The sequence below is a fragment of the Ursus arctos genome, unplaced genomic scaffold (assembly GCF_023065955.2).
Source record: "Ursus arctos isolate Adak ecotype North America unplaced genomic scaffold, UrsArc2.0 scaffold_37, whole genome shotgun sequence".
In the NCBI taxonomy this organism is placed as follows: Eukaryota; Metazoa; Chordata; class Mammalia; order Carnivora; family Ursidae; genus Ursus; species Ursus arctos.
This window is the reverse complement of record NW_026623053.1, coordinates 13,188,648-13,205,887: the sequence shown is the minus strand read 5'-3', so window position 1 is coordinate 13,205,887 and position 17,240 is coordinate 13,188,648. Positions and strand designations below refer to the sequence as shown.

At 37.7% G+C, this 17,240-nt stretch overlaps 1 protein-coding gene across 8 annotated transcripts in view; it reads right to left on the bottom strand.

Moving 5' to 3' along the window:
- Positions 1-17,240, bottom strand: part of ARHGAP5 (Rho GTPase activating protein 5) — a 109,859-nt gene that overhangs the window by 59,873 nt on the left and 32,746 nt on the right. For 4 of the 8 annotated variants that reach the window (XM_048222493.2, XM_044389452.3, XM_057306465.1 and 1 more), the window contains one exon: positions 112-3,999. In XM_048222493.2, coding sequence (XP_048078450.1) covers positions 112-3,831 — 3,720 coding nt within the window. In that variant the 5' untranslated portion in view covers positions 3,832-3,999. Of the gene's footprint in view, positions 1-111; positions 4,000-16,619; positions 16,808-17,002; positions 17,113-17,163; positions 17,239-17,240 lie in introns of those variants that run through there. The other 4 variants (XM_057306466.1, XM_026513572.4, XM_026513571.4 and 1 more) reach the window with 4 other exon arrangements.

Genomic DNA, 17,240 nt, shown 5'->3' with positions numbered 1-17,240 from the left:
ATAAGGTATCCTAAGTTCTCAATGATGTCAAATTATCTTAAAAAAAATACGTATTATAAAAGGCAAAAACAAATATCTTTATAAATATCACTTACTATGAGTTAAGCTTACCTTTTTATCTTCTTTTACTTTGTGGGTTTTCTTCTTCATTTTCTTATCATCTAACTCCTGGTCTGAAGTGATTGCAGGATTATCAATACCACCTTTCCAAGTTTCAACAGGAGAAAGAAGTGGATCTTCTTCACTTCCACGATGTCTTCCTTTTCTTTTTGTTTTAGAAGTGGTAAAAGCCTCATCATCACTTGCATCTGAATGTGTTCTTCTATAGTACGACTTGGCTTTACTAAACAGGGTTTTAGATTTGTATTTGTATTTTGAAGGTCTCCTTTCCCCATGACTTTTTGACGTTCTATCGGAAAATCCATTTTCTTCATCTCCTTGGGTGTTATTTACAAATGAGTTTCGAATTTTAATAATGCGAGTCTGACTATCATCTGGGACAACATATGTCTCATCAGAATAGCCCTTCTGTTTGAAAATTGTGTCAATGGGTTCCGCATAGTTATCTGAAGGATCCATATCTTCAGGATGTGCCAAAGGCACCCGGGAAGTCTGTTTTCTTGGATTTTTACCGATACCAGCTTCAATTGTTTTTACAAGATTTGGATCCAGTTTTTTCACATTTGTCTTAGGTACAACTGGTTTAGGTTTAATAGGTGGAGGCACTTTATGGTTGCGTTCATGGTCATGACAGTTTGGGGTGCTATGAATAGGATACTCATTTCCTTCTAAATCTAATCTATATCTAGAACGGTCACTAGGTGTTGGAAGCAACTGTACATCATCTCCAATCGGGCTATAAGGAGGGGGTGCTTCTGTATCATCATCTGAATCAGGGTAGTTGTTGTATGGAAAACAGTCTCTGGGAGATGGTAGAAAAACATCCTCACTTTGATGAGTTGATTCCCTTGTAGTATCAGATAAATAGGAATTTTCTATCATATTTTTTTTCTCTAGAACATCACTGAAAAACAGTGTAAAGACCTCAGTTTGCCGATGATACTGAGATAAAGAATACAGTGCTGTAAATTTAGCAGTGATCTCAGTTGCAATGTGTTCTCCTTCAGTCATTAATTCCTTGATGGCCTCATTTTCAAAAAAATCTGCTTGGCTGTCGGTAACTGCCACCAGCTGTACAGGAATGGTGTCCTGAACTTCTGACAGAAATGCTCGAAGCATGCCCATTGATGCTTTCCGTTTGGCAGAATAAACTAATATATACCCATGAACCAGTTCATCTTTCCTTACTCCAATTGAAGAATGGTATGATAAAATTGTAATCTGTATTCGCCTCCTTTTTTCACCAATTATTTTATCAAGCATTAGGGAATTATTTTGTCCAGCTTGAGCAGCACTACAAGAATGAGAATCAAGGAAGGGTGAAAGAATAAGATCCACACTAAAGGGATCACCACACATGGCACACATGACAATTCTCAGGTCAGCTTCTGATACATCCTTACTGGTGGGAACTGGGCTCACCACATCTAAATTATGCTTAACTGATTCTAATACTCCTCTGAGAGCTTGCTTTATTTGGGTTTCATTAAATTTACGAGGATATGTACCAGGAGGTACATCTACAAAAGGGCATTGTAACTTGTTTGCCAACTGCTGCCCTTGGTGCCTGAGAATTGGTAGATTCTTACTCATAGAATCTCTCTGATTAGCCAGAATTAAAGTAAATGGAAGATTAGCCATGTACTTATCTTTTCTGATCTGAGTAGCTTCAGTTCTTATTTTTCCAATAAATTCCCCAATAAAATTCAGTGACTCAATGGAATTAAATACACAGAAGCACCCATGTGGTTTAAAGGCGGCAGTCCACAATTGACTTAAGAAGTAAGGCGACTTGGCATCAACTGGCCGAAGATCAAGTTCATAAATTTTTCCATCTAAGGCATACTCATCATCAGTGGATTGTGTTCTTATCTCATTTGCTAGTTCTTGAGCAAGGCCATCCTTCCCTAAAATGAAAAGGTTAACTTTATCTATACTGGTACTATCATGATACAACCGTAAGCGGCCATGATCCAACTGTAAAAGTCTACTAGCAAGTAATTGCTCCACTTTGATGTCCGTACAATTTTGGCCACTAAGACAGGTTTCTTTAGTGGGATGATAAACAAACCCTATGTGCTTAAGTAGAAGAGATTCCCTATCAGGTGCAAGTTTCTGTAAAGCTTTATATCTAGGCTCTTCACTCAAAACTGTATGAATTTCACTCATTTTATCTGAACTAGGTGTTGCATTAAGATCTAAATCATAAAAAAGTTCAGAGTGCTCAAAAAGCATTTCCTGAAACTCTTCTTTGGCTTTTTCAACTATTTCTCGCTGATGCCTACCATACACCTCTTTGCTATCAGCCTCAGTGATATATTTGAAGGCTTCATCCTCCATAACAAAGCACATAACTTCTTCCCATGGCTGCCCAGGTGAAATGAATTGAATTTTTTCCAAAGTCTTTTTGAATTTTTCCTTCATTTCTACCCTTCTCTTCTCTGATATTAGATGTTGTACGTGGTTCTGATAAACCTTTTCAGCTTCTAAAGTGCCCAGGAGGTCAAATGGGATTCGTCTATCATTAATTTTATCTATATGGTCAGTTTCATCCCAAGGTGTTTTTTCTAGCACCACAAAACATAACTGAAAATCTGCTCTTTTTTCCATTAACTTCAAAGCTTCTGACCAATTCAAATGTTCAATCTCTTCTAGGTTTGGCAAAAGAGTGTTAAAAGCTCTTGGTAAAGTATTTATATATTCTTCTCTCCTTTTTCTTATATGTTCTTGTTTAAGTTGTTCTATATGTTTTGAAAATGTATTTCTGGCCTTTCTTGTTCCCTCTAAGTTGATGTATTCTTCATAATCAGGATGATTTTTTAATTTATTACTAACAGTTTTCCAAGTTGCATGATAATCTCTCACAGTCTGCACAAGTTTTTCAAACTTATCTGTTGCTGTGACAACAAGTTGTCGCTGTGTTTTATAAGCATCCAGATAGGGAATAATTTTAGGCTTGCCACGAGTTTTATCCAACATTTGTACCAGTGCAGTGAAACATGTCTCAATGTTGACATTAAATCGTGCTGATGTTTCCACTACAAGAAGGTTCTTTTTGTTTGAAGCAAATGCCTGAACTTCTCTAAGATAGTGATCCACGCATTCATCACATTTAGTTGCTGCTATTATTACAGGTTTTTTTGATTTTGATAGTTGGACAAAAAGATTATTCACAAATTTAAGTTGATCATCAAACTTCCTATTGCATCCCTGACTCACATCAATGCACAGTAAAAATCCATCTACATTGAGCTTCCCTTCAGGCATTTGCTTCTGTTCAAAGTCTTGCTCCAAGCCCAGTTGATCAGTGCAAATGTACATTAGTTTTTCTGCTGACTGCAATTTAGAGGCAGCTGCACGTTTTATATATGGTTGCAAATTCGTACTCCGATGAGGCAAGAAAGTCTGGTCATCAATGAACTCTGTTTGTTCAATGACATGAATTTTGCATTCTACTCCATCTTCACCATTTTGTGTTATGTCACCCCAGTACAAAAAGTGATCATTGTTTACTACTCGTCCTCCAAAGTCAATGGTGCTAAGCACAGAAGTATGCTCTGGGTAATATTCATCTGCTTTTGAGCGTACAAATCTATTGCACAAACAAGACTTTCCAACTCCACAGTTACCTTTGTCTTTTTCAGTCCCAGAGAGTCCAACTACACTGATAGTATAGGATGGGGGGCGAGGCTCTTTGTTTTTTGCCATCATAACTCTCTTCTCATGTCTCTACATTCATAAAGATAACCAGATAGACTTCTCATTCTGAAAATAAAATCATCTCAAAATACAGATCCCAAAGTTCAGAACTAAATTTGGTTCTTTGTACTTCCCTCATTTCTGTGCAGAAAGGTCTTCAAGATCATATGGATCATCTTCCTAGAAAGAGGAAAAAAAGGACAAAACTTAATCATGAATTTCACATTACATTATAAACACACTAATGATATTCATAACAAAGAACTATAGACATTAACAACAAATATTACACGTATTTTAGGAAACCACCATAAAAGACTGCTTACGATTTACTGTTATAAAGCAAGATGACTTCAAAATTTACGACAAATCTAACAATTAAAATAACTACACACATAATTTAAGGTAATGTCTCAAAAAATTTAAAATAAGCCCCTATATACCAAATGTGCATTTTGTCTCTACCCCTTCCTATAAGTTTGAAGAAATAACTAGTCTTTTTCTCTCCTTCAATTTTCCTGCCTTCTGTGACTACAGACTATGTTTATTGATAATTAAATGTACTAGCTGCCGTAACAACTCCCTCACAACTTTCAAAAACAACCTGCTTTCTATTACACTGTTCCTCAAAACTTGTTCCCTAACACAGAATCTCATTTAAGAAGATTTTACAACTAAATAAAATTTTTCATAAAGTTTCAACACACTCCTGCAAAGTCTATCAAATTTTATGCCCCAAAACAAATTTAAAATATTCAAATACTTCAACAGGAAAACAGAAATGGACAGTTACTACAGATACCAAGAGTATTTAACTAGACCAATGTTTCCCAAACTATCAAAGTGAAGGATCCATTTTTCTTTCATAACTCCAAGTCCAGTTTTGCAAAACCCAATAAATGAAATTTTTAAAAAAACTCCAAATCCCAATTAGATTTAAGAGACATAAAATTACTGTCCAACTATTTCTAAATGTTCTTGATTTCTATATTCATTTCCTCTCAAAACAATTACAAAAGCTCATGGACCACATTTTGAGTAGCACCAAGCTAAAGAATTCTGAGATTATATACTTGAGACAATCTTTTAGAATTATTTGATATACCAGTAACATGAAATAACCTTGAAGAGTTGCATGTAATTTAGTTTAGGTTATTTACGTGAAAGCAATGAATCAGTCTTTTATAAAAGTTTTATTTGTAGATTATTCACACTCTTTTGAGGTTGAATTAAAATACATCATTTCCACCATGTCAAAGTGTCACACAACAGGGAAAATATCCACTCGTGTACATCAATATACATGAAAACTGTCTTCAATCCAGACAAAATAAAGGCAAAGAACATAGAAAAAAAGAACATAGAAAAAAAAAAAGAGGTAAGAAAGGAACCACCATTGACCTCAATTGTAAGTAAACACCTATTCAAATTATACTATACACTTACTATACTAACAACTAATGATTAAATTATTGTAACTTAAAATTATGACAAATATTTCTGGTAAAATAATATTAAAAATTAAAATTTCACATTTACTTTTGTATTTCTGAAGTGTATTCTATTAGCCTCAACTACAAATATTAGTAATATCTGCCGTATGATATTCAAACAAAGCATTTATTAGATCCACTTTCATAATAAAATAATCCTGTTGAAGGAGCAACACAGGAAGTAGAAAACCATGAATAAATATAACTGATTTCAAATCTATTAGTTATGAGTTTATGACACCAGTATAACTGAAACTGCTTTGTGTCATGGTTTCCCCACCTATAAAATGGGGCCGCATATCTATACGAATTTAAGAACTAAATCATTTTTTTAAATGTTAAGTGCCTAGCAAACAGTAAGAGTTTTAAGTATTAGAGTTCTGTGTTAGTTTGATTCTTGAGACCAGTGAAGCTGTCAAAAGATTTCTTCTAAAAATGATCAGACTTGTGACTTAAAAATATTTATGTGGCAGCAATATATACAATAATTACAAGTAAAAGAAATTAGGGCAGTCCCATCCAATCCTATTAACTCTTTTTCATTAGTAGAACTTCTAAAAAATCTTAATCTGGTTAAACTGGGTACTTGCACCCAGCACTAGGTTTAACTTTCTTTACCTAAACTGCATAAGAGAATATTTGTATTTACTGATAAGAAAATAAAGTGAATGAACTGGATAACAAAGTTATACACAGTGATAAAAAAGGCAAAATGAAATTAGTTCATGAAAACAGCACAATGATTCTATAACAATTAAGAAAAACATTGAAAACACACAGTAAAACACAAAGTCTACCTTTCCTTCCTACTAGAAAAGCAGAAAACTACAGACAATACACTTTAAGATATACATCAAAAGAAAACATACCTAGTGATTACTCTGGAGAATTTCATAATTTTCATGTTGAACAGTATAAACACTAGCACTACATGTGGCTCTTTATTAAACAAAAATCTATTCTGAAAACTAAGAGCAATTCAAAGACATATAAGATTGTCCCCCTGGGGCGCCTGGGTGGCTCAGTTGTTAAGCGTCTGCCTTTGGCTCAGGTCGTGATCCCAGGGTCCTGGGATTGAGCCCCGCGTCGGGCTCCCTGCTCCGCTGGGAGCCTGCTTCTTCCTTTCCCACTCCCCCTGCTTGTGTTCCCTCTCTTGCTGTCTCTCTTTCTGTCAAATAAACAAAATCTTTAAAAAAAAAAAAAAAGAGAGAGAGACTGTCCCCCGCCTTTCAGTTTAAGACACACAAAGTTAATAGGAAGGTTATTGGTACAAAGTCATATGAACCTGACTATTAACAGAAAATTCTCTACTACAAACCTAATCCCTTGCCTTAACAGCCACTTCTTTATTCATTTCTCTTAAATGCTTATTCCAAACACATTAAAAGAAACATTCCTGCTCTCCTACAGCATATACCGCAGAATACTGAGATACCTTTCTAATTATAGAGTGTAAGCAGAAATGAAAATACTCTTAACACAAAGTGTATTTTAAAAGCTACAGAAAGAAAAGGGCCTTAAAATTAAATGAAAATGAGTGGAGGCATGAAGTTATCACCTCTTCCGGAAGGCTTTTTATCTAATGAGAAATAGAACTATCATATTGAGGATAAATTTTAATACTGAGGTTTCAACACACATCCTAATAAATTTGATAGTGGCAGGCTCTGAATCATGAATATTAAATTTTAAATTAAAAACGAGGTAGCTTTGTGTGACACTTATGGTTTTCACACCAAATTCACAGTAAATTATCAATTACACACTGAGGAACATCCATGTTCTTCTTTCAGGAAGGCTACCTGCTGGTTATTTTGAAATCATCTCCAAAGCTTATGTCATGAGTCACTACAAAGTGATTTCCAAACAGTGGTGGAAATTTTTTTCACCTACTGGTGGTAAAGAATATTGGACAAATAGTTGTTCTCTCCCTCCGACTCAATCATCATAGCAATACATGCTTTATCTGACTTACAGGTTTCAAAAGATCTCTCCAAATTTTTTTCCAAAAGCTTTAATATTAAAAAAAAAAAAAGTTTTTCCAGAGTTTAAAAAAGTTTGAGAAACCAAGAGAATAGAAAAATAACTGTCATCACCTGCCCTCAAAAATATTTTGCTATTTGTTTGGGTGAGTATGGTATTACCAGCTCACGGGAGAAAGAGAGCTTTCATGAGTTTGGCTGTGACAGGTTGTAAGGGCATTTAATTTCAGCCACCTGGAGTGTTTATACATACATGAATTATCCACTGGCTCTCAACATCCAGGTCAAAATTACTGTCCATTAACTAACCAAGGTAGTTTTTCTTCTGCACTGATTAAAAAAAAAAAAAAAAAAAAAAAAAAGAATCCCCTTTTTTTGTGTGTGTGCTCCTAGTAATAAACTAATGGCAAATATCTATATGGAGGCTATTTGATTTAATTTGAAAATTCCTTTCAAATGTTTAATGATAATATTTGATTATGTTGATCCATACAACTTTCCGATTTCTGATGTGACTTTACTTTCATGTAATTTGTTCTCATTTTCTCGTATTTTTACCCTTGAAGAAACCATGACAAAAGTAGCAATGATCTACTCAAAACTAACTAGTTTAAAGGAGTCTCTAGATGACCAATCTTTATTTTCTTAAGCAGTACTGCCTTTCAACAATTTGCAATGCAGTATCTTTTTTTCTTTTTAAGATTTTATTTATTTGAGAGAGAGAGAAAAAGGAGCGGGGCGGGGGGGGGGGGGGCAGAGGGAGAAGCCGACTCCCACCAAGCAGGGAGCCTGAGGTAGGGCTAGATCCCAGGACCCCAGGATCATGACCTGAGCCGGAGGCTGACTCAACCAATTGAGCCACCCAGGTGCCCCAGCAATGCAGTTTCTTTCTCATTCTACCTTTAAGTTTACCTTATAACCATTTCAAGGAAATGTTTAGATTAAGCACCTTCCCAGAAATTAACAGCAATGTATAATTTGAGTATAACTACAGGTGATGGAGAGTTGGAGGGAGAGAGCAACTATCTGCCCAATATTCTTCTTGAGTGGTCCCTAAAATTGTCTTAAAACTGAAGGCATCTATACGACTGAGTTTTCTAAGATATGTGACTAAGCCATTCAAACACAACATGTTCCTTTTAATGAGTTTTAATAACATGAAGTGGCTTTCTGCAAGAAAAATTTTTAAGTTCTACAAGGAACCTAGGAAAAATCTATTCTTAGTAATTCTGGACTTAAACCAAAATTTGTTTTGTACCTTCTCACAAAGCTTGCATTCATAAATAAAAGGTGTGATTTAAAATTATTTTATACCTTTGTTATACTTTGTCAGGAAATTCCCATGGGTCCTATCTTCAAAATATATTGAGAATTTATCACTTCTCATTAGATTTATTGCTCTAATTCTGACCCTATCCATCATCATATCCAGCCCCAGATTATTCCAAAGGCTTCCACTCCTGCTCCCATTCCCCTGTCTATTACTACAAGAGTAGCCAGAGTTTCTTTTAAAACATTAAGTCTGAGCTTCCTATTCTTAGGCCCAAAACCCTCCAGAGGCTCCTAAAAGTCAAAGTCAAATCCTTTCTATGGGATAGTGTAAGATATACTTTCTCCAACCCTATCTTGCTTTCTGACCTACTCTCATATATTCTCCCATTCTCATTCTGCTCCAGTCACACTGAGGAACCCTGTTTCACAGCATGTCTCTGCCTTTACGCTTACTTTCCCCAATAAGCCCCCAAATCTTCCTTGCCCCTTAATTCCTAAGTTACTGTACAACTTATTTATTACTTGTCATTAACTCTATCCCTCTCCCCACCCCAGACCATATTTAATAAAGATCCACAAAGGCATAAATCTTTATTTCATCAATGTATTCCAAAAGCCTCCAACAGTGCTTCCTACACAGTAGCTACTCAAAAAATGCATGAATCCTAATAAATATTAAAATGAAAATGTTCTTAATTCTTTGGCCAAAAAAAAAGAGGAAATCACATTATGTTTACTAAATAAGCACTGTAATATACTAATCTAAAAGGTTTTCTAAAGCTATTAATGGAGGGGCATGCGGGTGATTCAGTCAGCTGAGTGTACTGGTTTCAGCTCAGGTAGTGATTTCAAGGTTAGTGAGATTGAGCCCTACCTCGGGCTCTGTGCTAGGCAGAGCATGCTTAAAATTCTCTCTCCCCCTCCCTCTCCTTCTACCCCTCCCCGTGCTCTCATGCTTTTGCTCTCTAAAATAAATAAATCTAAAAAAAAAAAAAAAAAAGCTATTAATGGAGGAAATGCACATGTATTTCAAGGTCCCAAAAAAGTCAAAAATTAAGCCATCAGAATGAAAACTATGATCTATAATATATTCAGCCAGAATAACCATCTATTTTTTGTTTTTGAAATATTTTTTAGAATCACAAATATTATAATTATTATTACATTTTCAAGACCTAATTACATAGAAGGATCTTTGTAATTACACGTTCCATCTTCTTTACATCAAATAAAATATCCCTTATATAAATAAATATTTGAGAAAACAAAGATTCAAAGCCCAAAGATTGTCATATATTTCACAACCTCAGGCAATCTAGACTAGCTTAATAAAAGTATCACCTGAACTAAGGATGAGTATGGTACAATATTAATATAGTATTACTTTTCTTAATGCTGCTCATTCTCAACAAATTTACCAATGCTGTGAAAAATTAGAAGAGGAAAGCCATTCTAACATACATGATAACTAAGTAAGAACAATGTAATACCTGTAGAAAAATCAATTATATTCCATAATATTGTCTTTGACCAAGTTTTCTACCACATATGCACATAATCTTAAGGCTGAATGGAATGCTAAAGACATCACTCCTATGAACTGGTCTTTACACAAAACTATAATCAAGTGAATGAAAAGAGAATCTATTAAAAATTTCAACAACTTACGTAGTGACTAAATAACCCGGAAGCATATCTTGGTAGGATTCAGGATTAAACTATGTTGGGATGGAGATTTTATTGTTTTTTTTGGTTATAGTTGTTTGTTTTACCATATACCCAACACCCTGAACAGTGTCTGACACATAGTGGGTACTCAAACATTTGATGACTAAATGGGTCAATTTCCAGACTCAGATCCTAAACCACCAGGCAATCCTGAAGCCATATCTGTAGTCAAAATTAAAAATTACAACAATGCTATGGGCCCAAAGACTATTAATATAGCAGTATATTCTAATATAAAAAAGCCACAGCCTTTTTTCAAGACCAACAGTCTGCTTGTTAACACAAATAAGGTAAGCCTGAAGACTCAATGGAAGTACCTCCAAGAGGGTCCAGGAGGGTCGAAGTAGGCAGTACTCTGGAAGCACCTCAAGCCCTACTCAACAAAAACAATTCTGCTTTTATTCATTTTTATCTTTTGATATTTCAAGTATTTATTGTTTGAAAAAAGGTTTCACTGCAGAAGATATTTGAAAATTGATGACCTAAACTATTTCCAAACAGATTAACTACCCTATTATTTAATCAACACTTTCCTCTAACAACATGTTTTGTCCAAGGCCTTTGGGTGAAGTTATTCTAAACTCTTTCTAGACCATGTCCTCACTCTGTGGTAAAAAGAGAAGAACCAAAGGTCATTTCATTTATATCAACCTATGTAAACAATCCATTAAGTATTTACTGTGCTTAGCTACTATCTCAGCTTTATGTCAGAGGTTTTGAGGGTACAAAGGTATAGTATAGGGAAGTCCACTAAGCTAGCGCTAGGAGTATGTTCACCTCCCTTCCAGAATCTGAGGTCTTCTCACTGGAGAACAGAGAAGTGAGGGGAAGGTCATGATTTGACATTGAAGATTATAATACTATACCAGAGGAAAATCATCATTTTCATTATACAAAATACATTAGGTAAGGCTTAACACTCTTCTTAATGAGGGGAACATTAAGAGGTTGAATAAGAATCTTAGGAAGACATACAGACTAAAAAGAAGATATAGATTGGGGGGAAAAAAAGGCTCAAAAGCACTTTCCCCACAATTTTTAAAGAAACTTTATGGTACCATAGTTGAGAAGACAAAGGCAATGTGCTACACCATGGAACTGATAAATGCAATAGGAATTCAAAAACATGAAGGATCAGTGCAAGTTGGAATAGATTAGCGTTTGGAAAACTTTTTCTGTAAAAAGGCCAGACAGTAAATATTTTAGGCTTTGCATCCCATACGGTGTCTTGTTAGTAACTATTCAACTCTGCTGCCACAGAACAAAAACAGACACAAATGATACTTAAATGAATGACCATGGTTGTGTTTACGAACACAAATTTGAATTTCATATAATTTTAACATATCACAAAATATTCTTCTTTCAATTGTATCCTCAACCATTTCAAAATGTAAAAAGCCATTATACAAAAACAGGACAGAAGGCCAATCTGGTCCAAAGGCCATAACCTGCAGACCCCCGGAATAGATTAAGTTTCAGTGAGGAGAAAGGATCTGAATCAACTTTGAAAAATAAACTGAATTTGAATTTTAAAAAGAAGTAATTCCAGGTGTGTGATTAGGGTGGCGTGGTTAAGCACAGCTGCCATGCTGAAAAGTAGATTTATTTCTTATTTTATTTCTGGAGATACAAGGTATGACTATAGAAGGTCTTCAAGGGCAAGCAGGAGTTAGACCTTGTAATAAGCAGTAAGAAATCATTATAAGCTAGAAATGGAACACAAAATTAGATTTGCTGAGGCACCAAGCCCAAAAGATGGACAAATACTGGAGGCTTAAAAGCACCTGAACTACCACAGAACCGGAGAGAACAATTCAAGAAAAAGAAATTTGGTGACTGGCTGCTAACTGTGTAAGAAATAAAGACAAATGAGTCAATGTTTCTCAACGAAAAACTAATCAGTTTCAGCAACAGATGGTGGTGTCACCTGAGTTTCAGGTGACAGTATTTCTAAAGAAAAACAAAAATACAGAAATGAAATGAGGCAACATCAAAATTAGTAACATAAATTTCAAGATTATAAACTTAAGAAAATTATTTAAGAGACCATTTAATACTCTCATAAGAAACATCTAGTTACTTAGTTAATAAAGAAGAAAGCTGGATCTTTCAATTCCCTAGACCGTAGAAATGTTCATTTTCCACTAGTTCTCTAAACAGTCAACCAACAATTTAAATATCATTTATGGCTGTTTTTGTTCTGTTATTTATAAATAAATAAAAAGTCTTTATTAGGTTCTGAAAGGTAAGTATAGAAAGAAACAAAATTTTGGATCAGAAAGAATACATGATCAACAGGAAGAAAATAAACTATAGCAGAACCAATGTACAAGTTTTTCCAAGGCTGCCAGTAATGCCAAATACAGCAAAGAAGATAAAGAGTAACACAAAAATGGTTTATTTCCCCAACAGTCCATCTATTAACCTTGTGTTAATACTTCTCCCCAAATCTTTCAATTTCACTCAAAAGGTACAAACTGATGCTCTTAAATTTTTACCTTAGTTTTCCCCTCACCAGCCAATCTATCTTCACTTCCCTGTGCTTTTGGTCCACAGTGCCATTAACTTACTTGTCTTTTTTCTTACTTATCCCAATCTTCCCCAACTTCTAAATCTTATCTCCTTTATCTAAATTCCTTTACACTGATTTTAAAAATCAGTATGTCCTGTCTTCTATACGGCTCTTCTACTCTATCTTGAGCTGGCATCTACCCATTCCTAAACTGTCAAGCTCTCTCCCCACCAAAGATATAAACTCCTCTAAAGGAGTAACATTTTATATTTCCTTGTATTATTCACAGTGCCCTAGCTGCTCAATAAAATATTGTTCAGGAACAAATTAGATTAAATCTAGTATGAAGCTAGAAAAATGAAAATTCACATTTACCATTAACTCTTCACGATGAAAAAAAGCTTGAGAATCTAACCAAGTGACACACACAGGTCATATTTTAACCCTAAAATTATGAAGTTATACATAACTCTTATTCCCAATAGTTCTAAGGAATCAAACACAAAGACAAGACCAAACATTAACAATCTATTTTTACTGCAAATCTAAGGTATCAAAGACGGTCAACCCCGAAAATACAATGAAAAAAGACCAACCTTGTTTACCATCTCTCTTATATTCAAACTCCTTTTTGCAATTAATACATCCAACTTCAAATGATTATTCTGTAAATAATTCCCAAAGAGCACCTGAAATAGCTGTTCTCTTTTCTGCACTTCTTAGTACTTATATGTACATATTTTCTCCTTTATAGTTACTACTCCTTCAACTAAAGCTCAAGCTACACAACCTCTAATATCTTGGTATCCCCAAGGCCAGGCACACAGTAAATGCTAAATAAAGGTATTATGAATTAATGAATTACAAATCAAAGGCTTTAAGTTTCCTTTACATGTAGATTTTTTTCAAAGGAATTCTTATATTTAAGTACAATACATTTAACAAACAAAATAGCAGCTGATGGGTTGTCAGAGGAAGTCTCAAGCCATCCAGGAAAAATCCATAAGGGGTTCAAGTAACAGAGTGTTAAGACCAATTAAGTTGATACTTAAAATTCTTAGCACTTATCTATTATTCTTATTTTCTAATATAGTTTTTCCTGGTTTGAGAAAATGATTAACTACAGCCTTCATTTAAACAAATAGGAGCTTGATTACTCAAGTCACCAAATGATGGATCACTTTATCAAGGTTTCTTCACCATTCGTTACAGAAAACCAAGCTCCCCTGGTGTACTTTAAATGTATTTTACAAACATTTTTTAGGAACACAGATATTACTAAAACAAACACCATACAACACTTCTTGAGTCAATTATATTATCTGCATACCTTCCTGGTGTGCAAAGAAAAAATCATGGGTCTCACAGCTCTATAAGGAGTTTTAAAAAAAATCTGTATAGAAACTGTACTTTGAAACTTATTCTGTAGCCACCAAGAAAGCTTCCACTATGCCATTTCATACTAAAAGGCAACACTTACCCTAAGGCCTGCTAATGTTGAAAAAAGTTCAGTAGTCTTGAGACAGAACTTTCCTTCAGTATTAAAAAACTGAGTTACAAACTATTTTCTAAGCTGTACCACAACTTCAATTTCAAAAAAGGAATGCAAATAGTCTTTTATTTCTTTAAAAAAAAATCTTAACTTTCCAAGTCGAAATAATTATTTTCTCCAAAAAAGTGTACTAAATCTGCTTTTCAAACAGAAAAAAGTATATGTGCGTGGAGGGATTTGAAAGCATTTTGGAGATGTGACAGAATTTAAAATGTTAATTTTGCAGTACATTTTTTAAATTGCTAAAGTAATTTAAATGGGGTGAAGTGCTTAAAAATGACAAAGATACCAGAATACTGTGGCAATTCTTTCTTATAGCAAAGTGTAACCCACCCATTCCCCAAAGTTTTATAAGGAACGTACACAAAGAATGGTAAAATAACACATGCTGAAGAGGGTTTAAAAAAATGTAGCCTGCACAGGACAACCAAATTAACTGTCACCTAGTCGTCTGTGTCCTTCTGACTAAAGTCTGCTTTAAGTCAATCAGATCAATAGCGCAACAGCACCTTTCTTGAGAGTTAAATACACAGGTATACCCAGCTTTTCAATCATATATGTTTATTCATAAAGTGCCCTAAGGCCTATGCAAGTTTTTGGTGCTCCACACTTAACACTCTTCCTCTGCTCTACTACAGATATGGGAAATGTGAGTCAATCTGAAAGGATAGATGAAAAGGCCAAAAGTGAGAAAGCAATTTAAAATGGAAATAAAACCCTCAATCTGCAACTGGCCAGTAGGTTACGCATATAAAATGTATATCTAAATCTACTCATTAAGAATACATTTTTATCATACTTAAGTCAAATAAACTGGAATGGACAGTAAAACATCTCCAAACATATTTTACTAATATATCTTAACCAAGTATTTTTCCAAATAGTTGCATCTGGATCAAATTTTTGCCAGAAGAACCATTTTAAATGGAGATTTTGAGAAATACTTCCTGAAGTGAATGCAAATGCCCTGAATGCAAATAACTCCCCGCCCCCCATATACTTTGAAATTGAGTACGGGTTTTGGATGTTTAAAGCGAAGATGGCAAAACCCCTCCCCTCAACAACCCTCCCCCCACACCTGTAGAAGGCAGCAAAGGCAAAGATCAGTAAATACAACGACGTAGTCCACCGTTTTACACTTGACTGTTCAAAAAATGGTAGTTTCCTATCACAGAAGGGGGGGGAAAAGCACATTTTCGTTAGGAATTTAAACTTAAAAATGGGCGTACACATAATCTGTATGCCCATCTTGGTCTAGGTTTAAAACACTTACAATTTCCATTTATTAAGCATGAGCCAAAACTGGATTTCTATCATATGGCAAAAGTATAAGCGTCTCCCCACAACTTTCTCGGAATTTTACCAAACATTCTAATAGTTTGTCTTTACTTCCGAGCACCTTTCGGCGCCAGCTACACCCACGGCCTCCACCTCACTTGCATTTCTAATAACGCTGAAGAGGGAGGGTGTGAGGGAGTGAGTATTTATGTGTGGATAAGTGCGCGCGCGCTCCCGCGCGGTTCCCCACCCCCCACCCCGATACTTTTCTTTAGTGCAAAAAGGGAGAATCTAGAGGTTATTCCCGCAAAAACTCAGTATCAAAGCCTCAACCCAGCCGCAGTCAACCGATAAGACTCCGGGTTTTGGTTGCGCAGTGCAACTTCTCACACCCTACCCCGAGCTTTCGCAGCAGATGGGAAATTGGTGAAGAGAACCCAAGGAGTGAGGGAGATCGGGAAAAAGTGAAAGGGCCGATCCTCCTGAAAGGCTCTTAAGTTTGCAACGAAGATTGTCTTTCCGCGAATGTGAGCCCACCCCCTCTCCCCCTTCCAGGTGGAACTCGTTAGCAGCAGCAACCCAGCCAACAGACACCGCCACCTTCCCTCCCCACGTACCCTCGGAGAGCAGGGCAAGTGAGGGCGGCGGGCGAGAGCGGACGCCTGGCGGGGCCGGAGCGATCCCCGGCCACCACCAGGCCTCCGCCGACCCCGGCCGCGTCACCTGTGGAGAAAGCGCCCCCTCCCCCGGCCTCTCTGCCCTTCACGCCGACCGTATCCCCCCCGCAGCAGCCGCTCCCCGCTCGGCCTGCGAGGACTGAGCGCAGCGCCAGGCTCCCCTCCGTGACTGCGGGGCCCCAGCGCCCTGAACTGGTTACAACCGGCGGCGGCGACCGAGCGGGGCAGCCGGTGGCGGGAGGGTCCCGGTCAGGGAGGGGGCGACCGGGCAGGCCCAGAGGAGCGGGTATCGCAAGGTCCTACCTAACACCGTCGGTCTCCTCCGTCTCCTCCTCAACGGCAGCGGCCCCGGCGGTGGCGGCGGCAGCGACATTCCTGGGGAGCGCTCCCGCCGCCGCCGCCTCCTCCTCCACTCTCTGCTCGCCTCTCTTCCCCGGCGCGCTCACCAAGCGCCGCGTCCCTTCAGCCACCTCCCCCCCGCCCTCCCCAACACACACGCCCCGAAACCTTAAGCCCTACAGCTCCCGCGGCCGGGTAACCCACCCTCCCACCCTCCCTCCCGCCACCAGCGGCGGCCCCGTCCCTCCCCCCTTCCCCTGCGCCCGCCGCCGCGCCGGGCTCAGTAATGGCGGCCACTCGGGCTCCCTCACGCTGACGGATCTCTCTCCCTCTCTCCCGAACTTTACCTCAGCATCTCTCCCGGCGCGCAGCGCCGGAACGCACGCGCGCGCGCGCAGCCACACACCCGGCCGGGGGCGGAGCGGCGGCGCAGCCTCGACGGGGCGCGCGCGCCCGCGCGCGCACCCGCACCGCCCTCCCCACAATTCCCCGCCCCCGCCGCCCTCACCTCGCGGCGCCTCCCGCGCCGCGCGCACGGCTGGGCCCCGCCCCTGCCCTCGTCTCCGGGGAGCCTGGGAAGGCGCG